Source organism: Loxodonta africana, chromosome 3 (genome assembly GCF_030014295.1).
Source record: "Loxodonta africana isolate mLoxAfr1 chromosome 3, mLoxAfr1.hap2, whole genome shotgun sequence".
Lineage (NCBI taxonomy): Eukaryota > Metazoa > Chordata > Mammalia > Proboscidea > Elephantidae > Loxodonta > Loxodonta africana.
Window position 1 is genome coordinate 1,319,413 of NC_087344.1, and position 21,407 is coordinate 1,340,819.

Sequence of the window (21,407 nt, forward strand, 5' to 3'; positions counted from 1 at the left end):
CACTGATGGGTGTGGGGCTGTTGGGACAGGGCTGTGGCTGCCCTTATGGGCACGTGTGGCGGGGGGCGACAGTGTGACAACAGACAGAAATGTGTAATCCTTGCTGATTCTGTAAGTGCTACAGGGTCCTAAGGGGCTGAAGGTGTTGGGTAAGGGTCTCCTCAAGGAGGGAGTCCGGGTCTGGGCTGGTACCATGCTGCACAGGGCTGGTCACAATTTGGGGTCTTTATGTAAAAAATTAAAAAGATTTTTTTTTAATTTTATACCCGAAGAGCCTGGGCATGGGGGCTTGGCCCGGTCCCCCTCAAGACCCCACCACCTGTCCAAGGGCAGCCCCGGCCACTCCAGACTGGAGTGGGTAAGGCTGAGGAGGGGGCCTAGGGTGGGTGTGAGTCAGGGCCCAGCACAGGGCCCGGGGCCTGGCTAAAGGAGAGGACCTAACTGGGCCGGCCTTTCTCCATGGGAGTCCCCAAGGGCTTGGCAGGGCTTGGACAGAGACACAGAAATACAGAGAGACACACTGAGACCCCATATAAGGAGGAGCCAGGAGTGCTGTCCAGCCCACCCCCTCCCCTCTGTGTCCTGCTCCCAAAGGAGACACCTTAGAAATTAAAACCAGGCTCCAGTCACACTGCCCCAGATGGCTTTATTCCCTAGCTGGCTGTGGACACAGCTGTCCCATCACCTGTGGCCCGTCCTCCATGGGAGAGAGGCCACAGCTGGTCTGAGGGAAGGACTCGGGCACTCAGGTCCTCAGCAAGTCAACGATCACGGTAAGGGCGCTGGATCACCCCCACCCCCCGGCAGTGCTCTGACTGGCTTTAGAAAGAATGGTGGTCAGCAGGGCGGCGAGCCTGACAAGCTGCCACAGGGGCTTCCACCAGGCCATACACAGTCCTACCTGCTCCCCAGGGACACTGATCACACCTCTGGCGGCCAGGGGGAGAACAGGCCAGTGGGCTCTGCCTGTTGGACAGTGAGGTGGTCACGGGGACTACCTGGGAAGTTGAGGCCCCATGCACAGGCCATCCTGGCCCCCAAATGTCCTTGTGGGGACAGAGGCAGACTCGACGAGGTGTGGGGCTGGGCCAGGGATGGCCGGCTGGCCCTTGGTTCCATCCCCTAGAGGGGCTGGGTGTCTATGGGCGGCAGGCCCGGCAGGCAGGGGGCTGGGCGTCCCAGCACAGAGGGACGGCCCTGGCCTCAGTCTCTGCCCAGGCAGGTGGCTTCTGCCTCGGGATGCACCATGCCGGGCACCACTCCTACTGCTGCTTTAGTCTGTCCAGTGCTGGCAGGACAACATCGGGCACGTGGAGGTGGTGCTGGTGCTTGATGGCGTTGATGCCTGGAGCTCAGCTCAACTGGCAGACACACCTGGTCGGCACTCGCGGGCTGTGGCCACGCTTGCCTGGGCCTCGCTGGTGACCGACAGAGCCCAGCCCTTGACCCTCAAAGTGGACACTACTATCTCCGTCACAGGAGAAAACTGAGGCGCAGAGGCAGGCCACATCCAAGGCCACAGCTGAGCCAGCAGGGCCCCTCAAACTCGCTCTCCATTGTGTACCCCTGCCAGGCCTGGTGCGGGTCCTGTGCCCCTGGCCATGTCTACAGGGAGGGGCCGCGAAGCCCTGCCGCCAGGGCCCAGACTCCAGGTGAGGCAGCAGTGGGCCGGTCTGTGTCCGGAAGCCTTGGCAGCAGCACAGAGGTGATGCAGCCACGTGGTGACGGGCACCAGCCTCATGCCAGTCACTGGTTTATTGACAGAGGCGCCTTTCCAGTCCTGTCCTTGGTGTCAGGACTGATTGCAGCTCTGACGGCCCTCCAGCGGGCGGCTCCTCCACCCCTTCCGGAAGGGGTAACACAGCATGAGAACAGCATCCACACACAGTACAGATGGGAGGCGGGGCTGGGCGCAAACACCTCTCTAGCCCGTGGAGATGCCCTGGTTCTGGTACCCCAACAGCAGCTCTCTCTTTGTGGGAAGCCGGGATGGCGGCCACAGGGAGTCCAGGTGTTGTGGGGAGACAGACGCTGTGAATGGCCCCTCTGGAGTGGCCCCAGCTGGTTCTGGAGGCAGTGGCCTCGCGGATGCTGCTATGCGCTCAGCCTGAGTCCAGGGTCAGCGGAAGCCATGGCCTGTGAGTGAAGGCGCGAACTGATCCCAGGCCTGAGAGAAGCAGTGAGCAGGTGTCTGTCTGGACCATGCCCACGCAACCTGGGGCGGGGGCTGCCCTCCTGGGCCTGTTCACGGTGGCCAAGGGCTGAGCCCTGTGCAGGCAGCACCTGGGGTGTGGGGCGCTCTCAGGCAGGGCCCCTGAAAACAGGAGTGGCGCAGTGAGGAAGCGAGTGGGGAATGGGTTCAGGGTGCCCCAGGTCCTCCGTCCACTCCAGTCGCACAGCTCAGGGCTGGGGGCTCCTGGAGGCTGCCCACCCGCCCCAGGGTGCAGCACCCCAGCCCCGCCCCACAGCCCTGGGCCTGCTTGGCACTGGCTCTAGGCGTGCTCCAGCTCCTGGTCTGGTTCAGGCTCCTCCTCGTCCTCGTCCTCGTCCTCATCTTCATCCTCATCCACACCGGCCTTGTCCAGGGGCGCCTCGCCATCGCGTGCCAGCTCCTCCACGTGGGCCAGCATGTCAGCCATCAGCGCCTCCTCCAGCCGCTTACGCACCTGCTGCACCAGCTCCTCCTGCTTCCTGGGGGTACATGGACGCACCTGTGGGCACGGGCCCCCCTCCCACTGGACAGAGGAGGACAGCAAGGGTCTCCTGGAGGTGCCAGGATATAAACAACAAGCCACTGACAGACCCAGAATGTGGGCACCTGGAGCATCAGACCCAGCTGTGCACCAAGTCTCAGTCACGGAGACGAGGGGAGGTGGGGAGGAGAGTACTGGGTTTACAGACGGAGTCATGGCAAAGAACAGAACCAACTGTGAAGGGGCAGTTGGGAACCACCGCTGGGATGTGACATGGACTGGGCTGACTGTGTGGGGGCGGAGAAGATCCCAGGGTCACGCGGGACCAGGCCACCTGCTGAGTTGGGCAGGCAGAGAATTGTAGGTTGGCCAACAACTCGTTTTCTGCCCACTGTCACTCGGCTTCCACTGCTGTTAAAGGAAGTGGGTGTCCACGTGGCCCGTTCTGGGGAGACAATCTGCCCTCCCTCTCTGGTTGCTTTTCGGATCTTCTCCTCGTCTTTGCTGGTTTGTGTTTTCACCACGACGCAAACCCGAGAGGGAAACACTCGGCCGGTCTCTCTTCTGGATTTCTCCTTAGACTGCTCGTGTTACTCACATCGCCTGTGTCGGCTCCCAGAGGTTCCATCCCCGGTGAAAGGGTGGGCCACAGAGACAGAGACCCGCGATGTCTCTGCCTGCTCTGACCAACAGGGGTGGGGCGCAGGACAGTCTCCCAAGACAATCTGTAACTGTAACCATGGCCCCTTCAAGTACGTCCCTAAAGAACGAGGATGCCTGGCACTTCCCTCAGCAGACGCCTGTGTGGCTACAGCACCGAGAATGAAGGGCGTCCCACCCTGGCCCTCCCCGAGGCCTGCACGGAGAGCGCGGCTGGGGACAGCAGTGCTGTGCTGGCTCTTCCAGCTATCCAGACCTGCAGCACTGGCGTGCGTGCTTTGAAACCCCGGCAGCATCAGTGGAAAGAGGAAAACTTGGGGCAATGGGAAAATCCGCACGTGCACAGGGACACACCTGCTGCCAACCCTGGGAGGGTGGTCTGCACACTACCTGATGTCCTCGTCGGTCACCATGAAGGCCTTGCAGAGGGGCTGGGTGGTGTTGAGCCACACGCCCGGGTTCTTCTCCACAGCAGCTGAGAGCTGCCCTGTGATAGGCATCGTGCTGGTGTGTAGGGCGCTGGCGATGGCTGACAGCAGGGTCTCGTCGGTGCAGCCGGGCCCCACGCCTGCCGGAGCAAACAGCCCAGGCGGGCGTCACGGAGTGCTCAGCACAAGCCCCCCGAGGGGATGCGGGCAGGCAGGGGAGGCAGGCAGACGAGCCGGGAAGGGGCGCTTTTCCAGTTTCCCTGAATCTCAGGCTTCACGTCCCAATGTTCTCACGTGCACAGGGACTCACTTTTATAACAGAACAAAATACAGGTCCTGCATTCACGGTGGCGGTGGGGCAAAACCAAACACCCCCAACGGTCTTTTTAGGGCACTGTTCTTGGCTGAGACCCCCTCAAGCAAGTCATGTGTGGGCGCAGACCCCCACCATGGGAGGACTTGGGCCTCAGGTGTGTGCTCTGGAGGCAGACTGCTGCTCCCTGCCCCCCATGCTGCCTGCACACCAGCTACAGGGCCTTGCCACGTGCCTTGGTTTCCCCACCTCACAGGGCTGAAGTGAGGACTACAGGGCTGACAGGGCCTGGCCTGCCTGCAGGAGGGCTCAGGGGCGGTATCCAGCTTCAAGGGCTCAAGCATGCACCACCGCGCTGACGCCAGGCACTGACCCTGTCAGAGGGCCCCAGCCGAGCCTCCGTGGCCCCATAGGGCGGCCAGTTACCTTGCAGGCCCTTGGGGAGGTCCATGGTCTTCACAAGTTCCTCAGCAATGTCAAATGCATTCAGGCCGCTCAGCTTCTTTTCCCAGAAAAGCTGCCGCCAAACGAGACAGCGGTAAGCATGGATGAGCCCAGCCCCCCCGGGCTCACCTCCAGCCCCCGCTCCGCCTAGACACCCACATGTTCACATGCGAGATGGCCCTCCACAGCTATCACAGCTGCCACGAGGGTACGGGTGGGTCAGGCTCCGGGAGTGCACAGTTCCAGGCCCTGCCTGCCCACGCCACCGGCCCGTTGGCCCTCATGAGGAGTGCCCTGGGCAGAAACTGAGACGGTGGGAGTCCCACAGGGCACTGCACCTAAAATCGTCCAGTGCCTGTACGTCTCCTCAGCACCCCCGAGAACCTGCCCTCCATGCCACACACGAAGACGTGGCATTCCTGTTTCATTAGGGGAAGCCTGGCTGTCACACTTGGACTTCTGTCCCTAAGCGGCGCTGTGAGCTGGCTCCCAAAAGCCGTATCTGCTTCTGAAGACCCCTGCTGCCCCTCCTAGGCTGTGCACAGGAGGCCGTACTGGCTTCTCAAATCACACCTTGTTGTGGGCTGAACTGTATCCCCCAAAAAGATCTGTAGAGTGGGGTCATGCTAGAACGGGCTGGGCCCTAATCCAGTGACGGGCATCCTTATAAGAGACAGGGACGACACACACAGAGAGGACACCATGTGGCGATGGATCCAGAGAGGAGAGTACGCGGCCAGAAGCCCAGGAACGCCCAGCTCCACCAGGGCTGGAGGAGACAAGGAAGGGCCCTCCCCTAGTGCCTCTAGAGAGAGAGCGACGCAGCCCACACCCTGAATTCAGACTCCCAGCCTACAGAACAGAAGGTTAAGTGTTGTTTCAAGCTGCGTGGTGGGGCTACAATGGCCCCAGGACACTCAGACACACATAGAGGCAGCTGACATGACCTCTGAGCTCCACTTCTTGCTACAAAACGGGCCTGAGGTCTGACAGGGCTATGAACCGCTGTTGGGCAGGCCAGGATTCTGGCAAGTGCTGTGCACAGCTGCAGTGAATCCAAAGCTCGGCTGTGTGAGCCCGCCCCACTCCACACGAGCCCAATGTTGACATGAGCTCTCTCTCAGCAGAGATGGCACAAAAGGACAAGTGCGCCAGCCCACAGATGAGGACCTTCCAGCTTCCCGATTAGCAGCCTCTTTTTTATGAGACTCTTGGTCAGAGGCAGTCTCCACTGAGAGCAAAGCAAGGGGGACTGGCAGGGCCAGGGCACAGGGCCGCAGGGCCACAGGGTGGATGAGCATAGCCAGTAGGTGTCAACCCACACCTCCAGTTACAATCTGTGGCCGAGGGTCCTGGGGCCGCACGTTGGTGGCTTAAAACAACAGAACATTATTCTCTCAGAGTTCTGGAGGCCAGAAGTCTGAATTTAGGGTACCAGCTCTAGGGATGGCCCCCTTTGTCTGCTTGGGAAAATCCCTCCCTCAGCTTCTCTAGCTGGTGTTCCTTGGTTCCCTGGAGTGCTCCCCGTGGCATTTATCACCCCACCACTTGTGCCTGTTTCTCGCTGTGCCTAACTAGCTCCTTTTATCTCAGAATTGATTAGGTTTAGGACCCAGCCTATACCGATAGTCTCGTTAACATTACAAAAAACCCTATGCCCAAATGGGATCACACCCACAGATACCACATGAAACCCGTTGCTGTTGAGTCGATTCTGACTCACAGTGACCCTAGAATACAGAGTTGAACTGCCCCATAGGGCTTTCAAGGAGTGGGTGGAGGATTTCAACTGCCAACCTCCTGGTTAGCAGCCAAGCTCTTAACCACTGCACCACCACAGGTACAGGGACTAGGATTTACAGAATGTATTTTGGAGGGACACATTCAATCCCTAATGGCCAAATTCCTGCAAGTGGAGCTTCTGGGTTAGGCTTTGGCACCCCAACACCCAGTCACCTCCAGCCGACATGCTCCTATGACCACAGGCGGGGTCTCTCCAGCTTCCCGCCCAGCGGTCACTGTGGCTGAAGAGAGCTGCCTGTCTCTATCCACAACGGCCTCCACCACAAAGCTCATAAATAAACGTACAAACCCCAAACAGTTCTCAACTTTCAAAAAGCAGATCACAGAGCTTATTCAAAACATCTCCCCGGAGAACTGAAAAATCTGCCCAAGGAAATAAGGGCCCGGGTGGTGCAGTGGTTAAAGATTTCCGTTGCTAACCAAGAGGTCAGCAGCTGCTCCTTGGAAACCCGACAGGGCAGTTCTACTCTATCCTGTAGGGTCGCTATGAGACGGAGTTAACTCGGTGACAGTGGGTTTTGTTGGTTTGGGGCAGAGAGCCATGGTGTCCACAGATGCCACCTTGGTAGCGGGCAGCTGGGCGCCACGGCTGCCCCACGCACCTGCACCATCCCTTTCTGTTGAGCTTCATTCTAAAACAAACGCCTCTGGCCGGGACACGCAGTTAAGGAAAGCGTGACATAAACCATGACATGACACGAGGGGCACTCCAAGCTCTCAGCCACTGTCACCAGTGTCTACAAAGCGCGTTCTTGGTGAAATCCTCACACGACTACAACACAGGGCTGGTGGTGGCTCACCTGGCGGGGCTGGTCCACAGCCTTCTGGGGGTCACTTTTCACCTTGTTGCTGGGGTGGTTGGTGATCTTGGTCACGGGCTGCTTGAAGATGGAGGCAGTCTGTCGCACGGGGAGCGCTGTGTTCAGGTCGGGCTTGCCCTGCGGAGACAGCACGCTGGTTCGCCGGCCCTGAGGGTGCTCTGCCCTGCCACTCCCCTGACAGCCAGCGTCGTGGCTGCCCCCACCCTCTCCTGGCAAAACAGAGACCCCCACGTCCTGGGCCCAAGCCAACAAGCACCAACTCCACCCTGTGTGACCAACTCCACCCTGTGTGACCCACCTCCCCTTGCCTCCCCTCCACCCAGTCCCACAGGGCCCCCACCGGCCTGGGCGCTTCCCTTTGCCCAATCCCATCTGCTCACTTCTAATCACGGACCATGTGGTGACCCTCCTGCCGACAGTGCCGAAGGCCTGGCCCACCTCTGCAGCCCTCAGTCAGCCAAGGGACCATCACCCCCACTGCAGGGCTCGTGTTCTGTCAACAACACACCCTGAGGCACCCACGATTCTGCAGGCCAACACCTGGGGAACAGCAGGTGTGGGGCCCTTGCCCTCTCCCTGCCCCTCCAGTCGCTGCTCCTCGAGTCTCGGCTCCAGTGCACACCTGCCTCCTCCTTGTAGGCGGCCGGCCATTTGAGCTGTTTCCTCCTCTAACGGGGGCAGCAGATGCCCCACCTCTGAGGCTGAGAATGCACCCCACGCTGTTATCCACCCCTCACCGCCCAGCCCAGCCGGCGCCCACTGAAGCCCGCAGGGCAGCAGCTTCACTGGGACAACACCCTGAAGCCCCAGCAGGAAGTCGTTACGAAGAGAACCGTACACCCCACTGAGGACTGTCACGCAGCTGCTGAAAACGCATTTGCACTTCCTGTGGCTTGTAGGACGCCACTGTCATATACGCACAAACCCAAAGGCACAGCAGCTGCACAGAAACAGACCAAGAAAGAGCCACACCGGCCCGCATCTCCTGGCTGCCCTTCTGCAGCACCCACATTGCCCGTGAGCGTCAGGGTCCGACAGCAGGAAGGCTCACCTTGACCTGGGTGGAGGAGTCATAGCGCATCCGCTGCCGGCTCTTGTTCACCTTGCTCATCAGCATCCTGCCCGTCCGGAAGTCGAAGGTGCTCAGGTCCATGGAGCCACCCAGGTAGCGTGCCAGCTGGGGCTTACTCCGGAACTTCTTCCCGCTGGGGCTGCGGACAGGGAGGCCGGAGGGTCAGCGCTTGGCCGGCACTGCCGTCCTCACCCTTCGCTCCGGCCGCCCTCTTTCTGGAGGCCTTCCCCAGGCCCCAGCCTCTCCCAGCAGGTGGTGCTTTCACGACCCTGACTGCTCCCAGCCTCCGGCCACCCATCTCTAGACATCCAGGGACAGGCAGGGTAAGGCACCTGGTGGACACAGATGCTGAGTGAAGGATCAGTGCGTCTACCTACTGAATGGGCCTGGTCCTTCCATCCTGGCTGTTCCGGAACATTCCGGAAACGGAATCAGGCATGTCCATGAGAAAAGACCCCAAGCACAGTGGGCACCTCAGGGTCACCCAAGGGTGGTCTCTTCCTTGTGGTTACAGCGTCACGGGAGGGCCTCCTGCTAAGACTTGGAGCCCAGACCCCAAAGAGCTGCCCAGCACAAGCTGGTGGGAAACTCGGAAATGGGCATTGTGAGAACCTGGGCTTGAAGCCCCCACTCCTGCTGACCACGGGGACGAGCAAAGGCAACGCCCTCACTAGGAAATGGCAACGCCAACGTGCGGGATGCCTGTGCGTATTAGATGAGGTCACGCTGACTACCCAGCACAGATACTAGCGTCACCACAACCACAGCCATAGCAGAACATAGTGGTGCAGCAATTCCATTCCCAGGTGTACACTCAAGACAAAGGAACGTGTACGCCCACAGAAAAACCTAAACATAAACGTTCTACGCTCAACAGCCAAATAGTGGGAGCAACCCAAGTGTCCACCAACAGTTGATGTATAAACACAACGTGGTCCATCCATTAAATGGGATATTAATCAGCTGTAAAAAAGAACAAAGCTCTAATACATGCTACAACATGGACGAACCCCAGACACATGATGCTCAGTGACAGAAGCCAGACACGGAAGGCCACGTATTGTATGACCTCTTATATTCCAGAGAGACAAGAAATGGATCAGCGGTTGCCAGGAGCTGCTATGTCTCACAGCTTTGGACATATTATCAGGAAGATCCAGTCCCTGGAGAAGGACATCATGCTTGGTCAAGTAGAGGGTCAGTGAAAAAGAAGACGGCCCTCAATAAGATGGTTCGACACAGTGGCTGCAACAATGGGCTCGAGCGTAACTGTGACTGTGAGGATGGCGCAGGACCAGGCCATGTTTCGTTCTGTTGTATGCAGGATTGCTACGAATCAGAATCGACTCGACAGCACCTAGCAACACCAAGGGCTGGGAGTTGGGGGGATGGGGATGACAGCTAACGAGTACGGGTTTCTCTCTGGGGTGACAAAAACATTCTAAAATTGGCCGTGGTGAGGATTGCTTAATCACTTTCACAACTTGGTGAATGACTAAAAACCACTCTAAAGGGTAAGCCGTACCTGTGTGAATCATGGCACAGTGAAGTTGTTGGAGAACCACAGTGTGTGCCCAGTCCTCGCATGCCAGGTGCCTTTCTAAGCACAGGTCTCCACAAACTCCACACCAGTCTGAGAGCGCAAGGGGCTGGGCTCCAATCGGAGCAGCACCACTGGCCCCTTTCCAGACATCCTGAACCACGGCCCACAGCCATGCGGGGATGGTGGGGAAGGACAGTATGGAAGCTGTCACCCCAGAAGGAGCTCTGTGACCACAAGGTCACGCCCTTGCTCAGGCGTCCAGCTGAGCTCATGGACCAGGCATGGTGACCATGGAGACCATGGCAGGGGGGAGTGAGATTCAGGGCAGACAGTCCACAACGGGTTTGGGTGCTGAAACCACTGAGGTCGTCTCTTTGAGGTCATCTCAACCTGTGCTCTGTGCTACCCAGTGTCAAACTGGAGCCCATGTGCCCAGGGTGGTGGGAGGAAGCCCGAGGTCCTGACTCAGGCTTCAGATATTGCCACAGCAACAGGAGGGGGCCAAGGGCACCCACAGGCTGTCCTGTACCTCGTCACCCCTCCGTTGTTGTTTTGCCTTTCAAATGGAAACGAGGCATAAGATGGATTAGTGGGTACCAGGGGCTGCAGGCAAGGAAGTGAGTGATAACAGGTACAAGGTTTCCTTTTGGGGGATGAGAGTATTCTGGAATTAGATAGTGGTGATGGCTGCACGACTTGGGAAAGTACTAGAGATGACCTCTCCCTAAATGAAGAGACCCAGGACACTCACGTGCCCTCACTCCCACCCAGCTGCCTGACATGGGCCCCAGTGGGTGGCGAGGGGGACAGGGACTCAGAAAACACTGTGGGTATCACTGTCACCACATCTCCGACCCACCGCTCCTCCACACTTGGGGGGACGGTGACCCCAACCTGTTGGGCCAATCACTAGGGCCAGAGACCCAGGAGAATTGATGGAACCCTGCCCCCCCACACTGCTAGCCCACCCTCTCTCCATCTCAGGCCCCTCCTCTGTTTGAAGCTTTCCCTTGGTTCTCCCTGGCAGACCCCACGCTTGGGGCCAGGGTCACAGACCAGGGCTCCCAGGCAGAGATGGTGTGTGTCAGTCTTGGGGCACTTCGGCCACACTGGCCTGGAATCCACTCCTGACCTTCAGCCTCCAGGGTCTTTGCACAAACTGTTGCCTCCATGCAGACCCCTCCTCCCTGCTCACGTGTCTGGCTCAGTTCCGGGGTCGCTTCCTCAGAGGGGCCCCAGTTATCTGCCCTCACATACCCCTGCACTCCTCAGCCCGTCATTCACCACCTGTAACTACAGGTGTAACAGGGCGGCCACTGGGTAGTCAGCTGTCACTCAGGAGGAGCAGACCGCATCTTCCTCCCGGCAGTGCCTGCTGCAGCAAGGGCAGGGGCGTTTGTTAACTAAAGGTCGGGAAACCCTGGCCGTGCAATGATTAAGTGCTACAGTTGCTAACCAAAAGGTCCGCAGCTCAAATCCACAAGGTGCTCCTTGGAAACTCTATGGGCCAGTTCTACTCTCTTCTATAGGGTCACTAGGAGTCGGAATCGACTCAATGGCAAACCATTTGTTTTTTTTTTGGTATCAAGGCTCCGGTGGGCCTTGTCTGCCTGATGCCTTTAAATCGAAAAGGAAAACTAAGCTGTGCCCAAGGAGTGAGACAGCCTGGTAGGCGGCTCTTAGCCTGGGGCCTCCTTCGCTGGCCCAGGAGAACACAACCACAGATTTTAGGTTTTGATAAAGATTCAGCCAAGGACTGATGCCAGAGGGTGGCAGCAGAAGGGAGGCCACAGGCAGCCCGAGAGCCATGGCCTACAATCCCACCGCTTAGACACCTGAAAGCAGGACTCTGCTCACCAAGGCCCACATGTGGGGCCAACAGTCTCTCTCTACCCTTTTTGGAAATCAGAAGCTGAGCACGTCCTGGACACGACCTAAACCCAGTGGCCCCTTTCTTGCTCTCCTAAAATGGTGAAGACAAAGCACCGCAGGGGACTGAAGTGCTGCGCGGAGGGACCAACCGCTCTGCGCCCCCTCAGTTCCTGCAAACACCCTCAAGCTGCCAGTCTGGGGCGGGGGGGGGCCGGGGCGCGGGGGCGGAGGGATGGCGACCGGCCAGCGGCGCGGCACAGCACAGCACCCGCAGACATTCAACCAACGGCAGGCGCTCCGCTTCCCTGTCCCCCTGCTCTGGAGGTGCCATGGAGGACAAAAGCAAAGGGGAGTGACAAAAGTTGGCTACCAAACAAAGGTGTCTTCCACCAGCTGAGAGCCCAGGAGAGAGGACCCGCAGCAGGTGGCCGGCCGGCTAGGGCTGGGTTGCAAGCAGGCTACCGAATCCTTTGTTCCAAGGAGGGGGCCCTCTGCCAAAGTCCACAAGCCAAGAGCAGTGCCACCCTCCAGTTTGGGGCAGAGGAGCCTCAGACCCCCAACATAAATGCAAAGATGCGTCTAAAGGCTCTGTGACCCGGAGGGGCCCCGCCCCACAAGACGCGTCATCTTCCAACATGCCCCAGAGCCAGGACGAGGGACGTTAAAAAAAAAAACTCAACTAGGGCCCTGACACCCGGGGATGCCCATTCCAGGGCGCAGGGGGGTTTAGGGAACTGCACTTTGGGCACTCCTTCTCCACCCCCCCCAGAGGAGACCTGCGCCCCAAAACCCCGCCTCGGGCTCCACACGCCCCGAAGGTCCCTCATGCGTCCCAATGGAATCCAGGGGAGAGTCCAGCCCCCACCCCCGCCTCCCAGCAGCCTCCGCCGCCGCCGGGCGCCCCTCGCCCCGCGGCCCAGCTCCCTGAACAAAGGCCGCAGCCGCCCACCCCGGGCCGGCCCGAGGGCCATGCGGCCGCCCGCGCGGGGAGGAGCACGCGCGCACATTGGGCCGCGGCGCGCCGGGCACGCACGCGCACTGGGCCGAGGGGCCACCGCGCGCCGGCCAGGCAGGCACGCACGCCGCACGCACGCACGCACGCACGCACGCACGCACGCCGGGCCAGGCCGCGGCCCGGGGTCGGGGCGCCCCAGGCCGCGCGGAGGCCGCTGGGAGGCGCCCGTTGGGGCCCTGCCCGCGGCGCGGCCGGCGCGCTCATTCACCTATAGTAAAAGACATCCCTGTGGCCGGCCGACAGCCCCGACCTTCTGGGCACTTCTTCCCTCTCCCAGCCCTGCGGGAGCGCCGGGCACTCCCACCTCTTCCGCTCCATCGCGCCCGACTCCTCGCCCGCCGCCGCCTGGACCCCGGTCCTCGCCGCCGCGCCTCAGCCGCCTCCTCAGGCGCCGCCGCCGCCGCCGCCGCCGCCGCCGCCGCCGACACTCGCCGCGGCTGTTCCGGCCCTTGGGCCCCCGCCCTCCGCCCCCAGCCGGGCGCGCGCCGGCTTTGCCGCCCTCTCGGCCCCCTCCCCGCGCTCGCAGCCCCCGCTCGGGGGGCCCGCTCCGCCCACCCGCCCGCGCGGGGCCCCGTGATGCGCAGCCGCGGCGCCAGGCCCCGCCCCCGAGCGCCCGCCGCTGTGGACGCGCCAATCAGCGCGCGGGAGGGGCGTGGCCCTGGCCTGCGAGGCCCGCTTCCAGGTATCCGAGCGCGCGCCGCTGTGACCAAGTGAATCAGCGCGCGGTATGGGCATTGTATCGGGCTGCCGGGTCAGCCCCCAGGCGTCCGTGCGCGCGCCGCGGCCCCTGCGCCAATCAGCGCGCGGGGGGGGCGTGGTCCTGGGCCGCTGGCCCGCCTCCTAGTGTCCGACCCCGCCACGCTGTGGCCAAGCCAATCAGCGCTTGGGGGCGTGGCTTTCGGCTCGTTCCTAGGAGTCCGAGGGCTAGCCACTGTGAGAAGGCCAATCAGTGCGCAGGAGGGGCGTGGCCGCCGGTTGCCGGATCCGCCCCCGGCGTCGGACTTGAGCCGCTAGAGCCAAGAAATCCGCGCGCGTGGCGGGGGCGTGGCCTCCAGCAGCATGGCGCCCCGCCTCTCGCCCGCCCGCGCCTGCGCCCTCGGCCGTCTCGGGGCGCCTTCACGTGCCGCGGCCGCGGTAACCGGACGCCTTGAGTGACAAGGCGGCGGAGCCGCTGGCAGACGCAGGGCGCGGGAGACGCTGCACGCCGTGGCCCCGCTTCTTCGGCAAGTCCGTAGCACGGGGCACAGAGGAGGAAGAGAGACTCTAGAGGCCTCAACTCTAGTTTAAGACTCTGAAAAGCCCCAGCTGGATGGATTTGAAGAAGCCAAGCGTGGACCGGTGCTCGGACAGCTGGAGAAATTTGAATAGCGAGTGGGTATTAGGGAATTATTATTAGTTTTGTTTGGTGGGAGAATGGCATCGTGGTTATCTGAAAAATCTTGTTTCTCACGGATAAACCTTGAAAACATGCTGAGTAAAATGAGTTACAAAAGAACAGATAACTGTAAGCTCCCAATATGAAATAAGGAAATGTATGGAAACCATGCTTGGTAAAGTACAGGGTCCGCAGAAAAGAGGAAGACCCTCCAGGAGATGGGTTGACACCGTGGCTACATCGGTGGGCTCAAGCATAACGACTGTGAGGAGGGTGCAGAACCAGGCAGTGTTCCGTTCTGTTGTACCTACAGGGTCGCTCTGAGTCGGAACCAACTGCACGGCACCTGGGGACAACAACACAGAAACCGAAGATGATTTCTGGTCCAACGAGGTGCACTGAACCAGCAGCTGCAAGGATGGGCTCCGGCCCAAGGCTCGTGAGGCTGGCACAGGGCCAGGCAGCTGGCACAGGGCCAGGCAGCGTTTCCTTCTGCTGTACAAAGGGTCGCTGTGGGTTGGGTCGGATGCCAGGCACCTAGCAAAGGTGATTAGTGGTTTCCAGGCTGGCAGGGAGAGAAGGGGGGCTTTGGTTGGGAGCAGCACTGAGTCTCTGTTAATGGTGGTGCAACGTTTTGGGTGAGGATAGTGGTAATCGCGGCACAACACGAAAGTGTAACCAGTGTCGTGCAGTTGTAAATGTGGAAGTTGTGTGGCAGAAGTTGGTATGTATGTTTTCACCAGTTAAAAAAAATCTTGTTCCCCAGACATGTGCTGAAGTACTTCAGAATGAAACGATGTTGAGGGTTTGCTTTAAAACACCCAGCAGTCAGTAGGGCTAGGACTAGGGTGAGGAAGGTGAGGCAAACTCAAATCCAGATGAATATTTGAAAAAAACCAAAAGAATGCAAAAAATCTCAAGATGAACAAAATGTCCACGTTTTAAATCAAAACAGGGTCAGTAACTGCCATGCCAAGCAGCGCCACACGGGTGCCCAGGGTCAAAGGAGACTGTGTGCCTCGTGTAAGTGTTTTTAGGCACTTTCTTTTTCAATGGCTAACTTTTTCCCCGAGAACATTAAAGTCGTTGAAAAAGTACTGAAACATTGAAAAGTAGGTATATTAAAACTCGCATTATTTTAGGTTTGAATATTCTCTTTGTACCAAAAAGTGAATTTATTCTAATTGTCCTTTTCTGGCTTTCATATATGTGCACAGGGGTCATTTCTCCTCTTGCTTCAGACCCTGACATGGTTCGGCACTGCGTTGGTGACATGGGTGTGGCAGAAGAAAAAATGGCAAATGCTAACAGCATAAAGCTGGGAGACGTGTCCACGGGGGGACTGCAGTACTGTCAACTGCTGTGTATTAGAAACTTTTCTTTAAAAAATTTCCAAGAAATTCCTTTATTTCACAATTCCACTCATCCATATTTATCCAACATATATTCGTATATATAAAACCAAAGATAACCTATTGTCGTCAAGTTGATTCCGACTCACAGCGACCCATAGGACAAAGCAGAACTGCCCCACAGGGTTTCCAAAGGGTACCCGGTGGATTCCAGCTGCCGACCTTTTGGTCAGCAGCTGAGCTCTTAACTGCTAACGCCAGCAGGGTTTCCACTCATGTCTACATGTTAAATAATTTAACTACAACGTTATCAGTGTCATAGCAAACGACAGGAACCAAGTCTCTTTCAGTAGCAGACTAGTTAATAAATGCTGGTCTGGCCCCAGGTCAGAATACCAGGCAGCCATCTACAAAATAAGGAAGCTCTGTATTTACCGCAGTGCAGTGACCCCCAGAAACCAGCCTTAAGTGGAAAAGGGATGTATACCATAGTGTGATGTAGCGAATGCCACCATCTGTGTTAAAAAATACACGTCTTTGGAAACCCTGGTAGCATAGTGGTTAAGTGCTACCGCTGCAAACCAAAAGGTCAGCAGTTTGAATCCACCAGGCGCTCCTTGGAAACTATGGGGCAGTTCTACTCTGTCCTATAGGGTCGCTATGAGTTGGACTCGACTGGACGACAATAGATTTTTTTTTTTTTTTTGGTTAATTTTCATAAATATGCTTAATTATGCATAGAATGTCTCTAAAAGAATTTTCAAAAACTTGGCAAGAGTTGGAGAGAACTGGGCAGGAGCACCCATTTCACCTGTTCGTTTCATGTGAGTGTTTAAAAAACGTACAATCCTTTGACACTCCTCCCTTCAAAATGCGGAGCCTAATTCACTTCCCTTTGAGAGGGGGCTGGACTTAGTGACTTGTTTTTAATGAATAGAATATGGAGGAAATGATGGTGTGTGACTTCTAAGGACAGATCATAAAAGGTACTGAAGCTTCCACCTTGCTCTCTCGGGTCACTAGATCTGGGGGAAGCCAGCCGCCATGTTATGAGGAGACTCTCGCAGCTCTACGGGACAGTCCGCACAGCGAAGAACTGAGGCCTCCAACCAACAGCTATGTGAGGAAACCACCTTGGAAACAGCTTCTCCAGCTCCAGTCAAGCCTTCAGATCCTACTGCCCTGGCTGCCGTCTTGAATGCAACCTCACTGGAGACCCTGAGCCAAAACCATCCAGCTCAGCCACTGCCGGATTCCTGACCCATTGAAACTGTGAAATGATAAATTTTGTTGTTGTAAGCCAGTAAGTAGTGGGATAAGTTGTTAACGCAGCAATAGATAAATGAAAATATGTTATAAATAATTAAAAAATGTCTACGAGTCATTGAGAAACTCTCCTAGATTCACAAAATTTTGGAGCTGAAAGGACACCCAACTCATAGTCACTAGCATGATCAACACTCAGGTGGAGCGCAGGTTTCAGAGTGTGGTTTAATGCTACGTGCATTAATATATCAAAGCTGTTTTCAGAAACAAAAAGTTTTTAAGTCACATCATGGGTTTCCTCGATGTCCATCCTGAGGGCTTTGGCCGTTCCAGCTGCAGCAAGCACTGAGATGGGAGAAACCGGTACCACCAGATACCTGGGAGAAGGAACAAGACCAGGTGAGTGGAAACGTCCCTTCCACAGGAAGCTGGCTGTGCAGCTGGGGTGCAGAGTGGCTTGGGGACTCCACCCATCACAGTAAAATGGCATTAAGGCTCCAGGCTCACAGTTCTTACAGGAAAGGAGGCACAGGGTGGGGAGGAGGAACGCAGACATGGAGCCAGACGGCTCAGGTTCAAACCTAAGCCGGCCACTCGGGAGCCGTGTAGCCTTGGGCCTCAGACCCCATCTTTAAAATGGGGATGGGAGAGTCCTGCCCGCACAAGCCTGAAATGTAGGCCAATGAGCTGATATAGGCAAAGTGCTTAGAAGAGCAACCAGCGCCTTTGACAAATCAATTAGTCCAGATGAAGAGACGAGAAGAACTGGAGAAGGAGCTGAACCGTAGGTCTACCTGCTCCTATAACTACTGCCTCCATAGCCATGAGACCAGAAGAACTGGGTGGCGCCCACCTGCTCCCATAACTACTGCCTCCATAGCCACGAGAACTGGAGAAGGAGTTGAACTGTAGGTCTACCTGCTCCCAAAACTACTGCCTCCATAGCCACGAGACCAGAAGAACTGGGTGGCGCCCACCTGCTCCCATAACTCTTGCCTCCATAGCCACAAGACCAGAAGAACTGGATGGCCCCCACCTGCTCCCATAACTACTGCCTCCATAGCCACGAGACCAGAAGAACTGGGTGGCGCCCACCTGCTCCCATAACTACTGCCTCCATAGCCATGAGAACTGGAGAAGGAGCTGAAGTGTAGGTCTACCTGCTCCCATAACTACTGCCTCCATAGCCACGAGACCAGAAGAACTGGGTGGCGCCCACCTGCTCCCATAACTACTGCCTCCATAGCCACGAGACCAGAAAAACTGGATGGGCCCCGCCTGCTCCCATAACTACTGCCTCCATAGCCACGAGAACTGGAGAAGGAGCTGAACTGTAGGTCTACCTGCTCCCATAACTACTGCCTCCATAGCCACGAGACCAGAAGAACTGGATGGGCCCCACCTGCTCCCATAACTACTGCCTCCATAGCCACGAGAACTGGAGAAGGAGCTGAACTGTAGGTCTACCTGCTCCCATAACTACTGCCACCATAGCCATGAGACCGGAAAAACTGGATGGCGCCCACCTGCTCCCATAACAACTGCCTCCATTGCCACGAGACCAGAAGAACCAGGTGGCGCCTGGCACGTTTCAATCAATCAATAGCTGAATCCTGATCAAAAGGGAAAAAAATGTGGAAAAGAATTTCAAATTCTTACAAAATTCAGACTTAACTGAATCTATTGAGACTGGAGAGACTCCTAAATTTATCACCCTAAGAAAATCTTCGAACGATCAACCAAAATTGTTCCCTGAAGTCTTTTTTAAACTAAACAACACTTTAGCTAAATTAACAAAGAGTACGACAGTTTTTTTTTTTTTTTTTTTTGGTGGGCTCACCATGAGCATTGTGCTCTCTTAAAGGATTAGCTATATAAGTTCAAACTCTCAACAGTAACTCTAAAGCACAGATGAGAAGCTTAGTGAGTCTACGTCAACGGTGGTGAAACAATTCGGGTAGAGAAAGCCAGTGAAGAATGTAACCAATGTCACTGACAGGGTTTTGAAACCATGCTGAGAGTGTGCATTTCTAACAAGTTCCCAGGTGACGCTAATGCTGCTGGTTAGGGACCAATTTTAAGAAGAATTTATTATACATAAGAATCACCTGGTGGTCTTGTTAAACTATAGATTCTGATTCAGTATATATGGGGTGGAAAAGCAAATTCTCAGCACAGATTCAAACCTGAATGAACTGGTTCAAAGGCCTGGTTATTGTACACACAGAAACTGATGAATGGGTTTGTATTCTGCTGTGTATTATTTTCACACACAGAAGAAAATCAGGCTAAGGTCTTATTGCTCACAGCAGCCCATGCCAGGGCTCAGCCTCAACCTTCCTCATCTGTAAAATGGCCACTCTCCATTCCGTCCAGGGCTGGAGGCAGAGGACAGGGTGCGCGATCAGCCTCCATGGATGCACAGGAGCCACAGCAACAGCACCAAGAGGCAATACCCACTTGCTGACCCCACTGACCAAGGCAGCAGAGGGGCGGCTCAGTGGCAACGGGGGTGAGAGGTGCCTGCAAAGCCCATCCCAGAATTCAGCTCCAAGGTGGAGCACTCCCGTCCCCTGCCCCCCAGCTCTTAAAGTGCCAAGAACCCTGTTTTGGGGAAACCACACCTCTACCACTGGGAGTCCCACGTATCACTCACCAACACCCATTGGACCCAGCAATTTCACGTGGTGGAGGTAACTTACCAAAGGAAACTGCGGAGGGAGGGCGGCTTCATCAATCCTTCTTAAATTTGCCATTGATGTAGGGCACCCAGTCCAGGATCAGCCGCCAGTCAGTGGCCCACACCAGACCCACGGAACCCACAGCACTCCACATGCCCACCGTGGGTAGCCTGCAAGAGAAGAGCTGGCATCAGACCCTATTTGGGATGAGTCCTCCAAGAAGCCTTTCCAGGCCCCCACATCTGGGTGCCTGCCCCGCCCAGTTCTCCAACCCTGCAGGCTGGGTGCGAGGCAGACAACACTGGAATTCAAAACTGGTACGTGTCCCACTCACACCATCAGCCTGCTGGCATCTGCTCCACACCACCTCACCAGCAACATCCTGAGTCCACAGGCTCCCCACCCAGCCAGTCACAGGTTACCCTTGACAGCTCTGGGGGTTATTAGGTCAGCAGGGGACCCTTCCCTCTCAGGTAAATGTGCTTGGTGACCAGCCTCTGCTTCACCCACCATCCTGGTCACCCTGCTTTGGGACCCTGGGGGCTTATGATGGCATGGACAGTTCCCGAGTGTGTCGTATCGTGCACATTTTCAAACCACTCTGATGACAATCTCTTCTTCCATTTCTCAAGAGAAGATACCAGGCCTGGGGAGGGGGATGGCCTGCAGGGTCCCCGGCTGTGAGCAGGGACAGAGGTGTGTGGGCCCTCCCCCCTCCCAACTACCTCCTGTCTGTCTGATACATAGATCTCACTGCTGGCTTGTGGGTTGCCCTCCTCCGCTAGGATGTGAGGCGGCGGCCAGGGTCTTGTGTCTTGTTCATTACTGTGTCCCCAGCATGCAACACAGGGCCTGGCACCCAATGCTTGTAGGGGCAATAAAAGCACGCGTGAAGGGCTGGCACACAGGAATGGTCCGATGGCGCCTGGGAGGCCCACCTCACAGGTGAGAGGCTGCTTCACCTGCCCCGGGATGGCGTCAGCTGCAAAATGCTACCATCGGGGTCCGTATCTCAAAGGGCGTGACAGGTCTGCTGTCCAGAGACAACCCCAGCCCTAACTTCTCTGTCTCTATCTGGGGCCAGGAAATGTGTCCTGGCTTAGGCACCCCCCGCCCCCGCCCCGATGGACATCAGCCAAACCCCTGCTAAGGGCGCCCCAATCCCGGCTGCCACGCGGGGTCACCCTAGTCCTGGCTCTCATGTGGAGTCATGGGGGGAGGTCACCCCAATCCCACCCCGCCTACCACGTGGGATCACCAGGGACACGCTCCTTGTTAGAAATCATCAAAACCAATAAAAAGGCCAGAAACGTCCAGGTTTGGTTTGGAGGCCGAAACGTCTGGGCTGAGGGTGTCGGAACATGGAGTGGCCCAGGGACTCGGTGGGCGCCCACGGCGACCCCCAGGTAGAGATGGGGAAACTGAGGCCCCGAGGGGCTGCTCCGCACCTGGTCGCGGCGGGCGGGAGGGCGGAGGTTCGATGGTTGGCCTCGGACCCGCCACACAGCAGTTCTGGGCCTCAGTTTTCCCATCGCAGGGGAACGCGGGTCCCGGGGGCGGGAGTGAGGGGTGGGACTCGCGGGGCTGCCCCTCACCAGTTCCTCGCCAGCTGCCAGTAGCGCGGCCCCAGGAACCTGCTCAGCATCGCGACGCACTCGTCGCCACTCAGGGTCACCCTGGTCCGGACGGCCTGGACGCAGTGCGCAGGCGCGCGGGAAGGCTCCGCCCCGCCCGGGGTCCGCTGCGCGCGCAGACCCGGAAGACATTGGCGGCCACTTCCGGGTGGGATCAGCTGTAGTGGACGTGGGCGGGACCTCCCAGTCACGTGACCTGCCTCCCCGCTCGGGCGGTCAGAGCGGACCCCGGGTTGCGCCCTGGTCGGTACCACTTAGACCGTTTGACCGGTGACTTTGTGGAACCACTATTCGTCAGGACGTTATTACGCTTACTTTACGATTGCGGCAACGGAGGCCAGAAGGGGGCGGGACTTACCCCAAGCCACAGCGGGGAAGGGCTGGGATTTGAACCCCTTTTGAAAAGTCGCTGAGTCGGAATCGACTCGACGGCAA

The 21,407-nt window shown here is 57.6% G+C and overlaps 2 protein-coding genes and 1 long non-coding RNA gene across 9 annotated transcripts; 1 reads left to right on the top strand and 2 right to left on the bottom strand.

Annotated features, from left to right (window-relative positions):
* Window positions 1-626: 626 nt before the first annotated feature.
* On the bottom strand, window positions 627-13,063 carry MBD3 (methyl-CpG binding domain protein 3). 7 transcript variants are annotated; one of them, XM_064280122.1, is made up of 7 exons: window positions 12,873-13,020; window positions 8,214-8,373; window positions 7,557-7,655; window positions 7,142-7,279; window positions 4,521-4,611; window positions 3,744-3,921; window positions 627-2,691 (listed from the first exon to the last, which is right to left on the bottom strand). In XM_064280122.1, exons 1-7 carry the CDS (start codon window positions 12,980-12,982, stop codon window positions 2,493-2,495), a joined length of 975 nt encoding a protein of 324 aa, XP_064136192.1. In that variant the 5' UTR covers window positions 12,983-13,020; the 3' UTR covers window positions 627-2,492. The 7 variants fall into 7 exon arrangements, with proteins under 7 accessions (XP_064136192.1, XP_064136196.1, XP_010600164.2 ...); XM_064280123.1 differs by having other exon boundaries at window positions 2,689-3,424; window positions 12,969-13,063; XM_064280121.1 differs by having other exon boundaries at window positions 2,689-3,424.
* Window positions 13,064-13,802: 739 nt separating this feature from the next.
* Window positions 13,803-17,035, top strand: LOC135230582 (uncharacterized). The gene is made up of 2 exons (XR_010321141.1): window positions 13,803-14,585; window positions 16,415-17,035. It is a non-coding gene; the product is annotated as an uncharacterized LOC135230582 (long non-coding RNA).
* LOC100666038 (cytochrome b-c1 complex subunit 10) lies at window positions 16,869-21,059 on the bottom strand. Its single transcript, XM_003422528.4, has 3 exons — window positions 20,934-21,059; window positions 19,360-19,508; window positions 16,869-17,034 (listed from the first exon to the last, which is right to left on the bottom strand). Exons 1-2 carry the CDS (start codon window positions 20,981-20,983, stop codon window positions 19,391-19,393), a joined length of 168 nt encoding a protein of 55 aa, XP_003422576.1. The 5' UTR covers window positions 20,984-21,059; the 3' UTR covers window positions 16,869-17,034; window positions 19,360-19,390.
* Window positions 21,060-21,407: the final 348 nt, after the last annotated feature.

Excerpts from the sequence above, each read along its gene's own strand:
- MBD3 (XM_064280121.1), bottom strand. The coding sequence starts at position 12,982 with ATGGAGCGGAAGAGGTGGGAGTGCCCGGCGCTCCCGCAGGGCTGGGAG. Across the intron at positions 7,656-8,213 it reads ACTCCTCCACCCAGGTCAAG|AACACGAGCCCTGCAGTGGG; the intron begins GTGAGCCTTCCT and ends TGTTGTTGACAG. Across the intron at positions 3,922-4,520 it reads CCTCCCCAAGGGCCTGCAAG|GCGTGGGGCCCGGCTGCACC; the intron begins GTAACTGGCCGC and ends TTGCTCCGGCAG.
- LOC100666038 (XM_003422528.4), bottom strand. The coding sequence starts at position 20,983 with ATGCTGAGCAGGTTCCTGGGGCCGCGCTACTGGCAGCTGGCGAGGAAC. Across the intron at positions 19,509-20,933 it reads TGGCAGCTGGCGAGGAACTG|GCTACCCACGGTGGGCATGT; the intron begins GTGAGGGGCAGC and ends CTTCTCTTGCAG.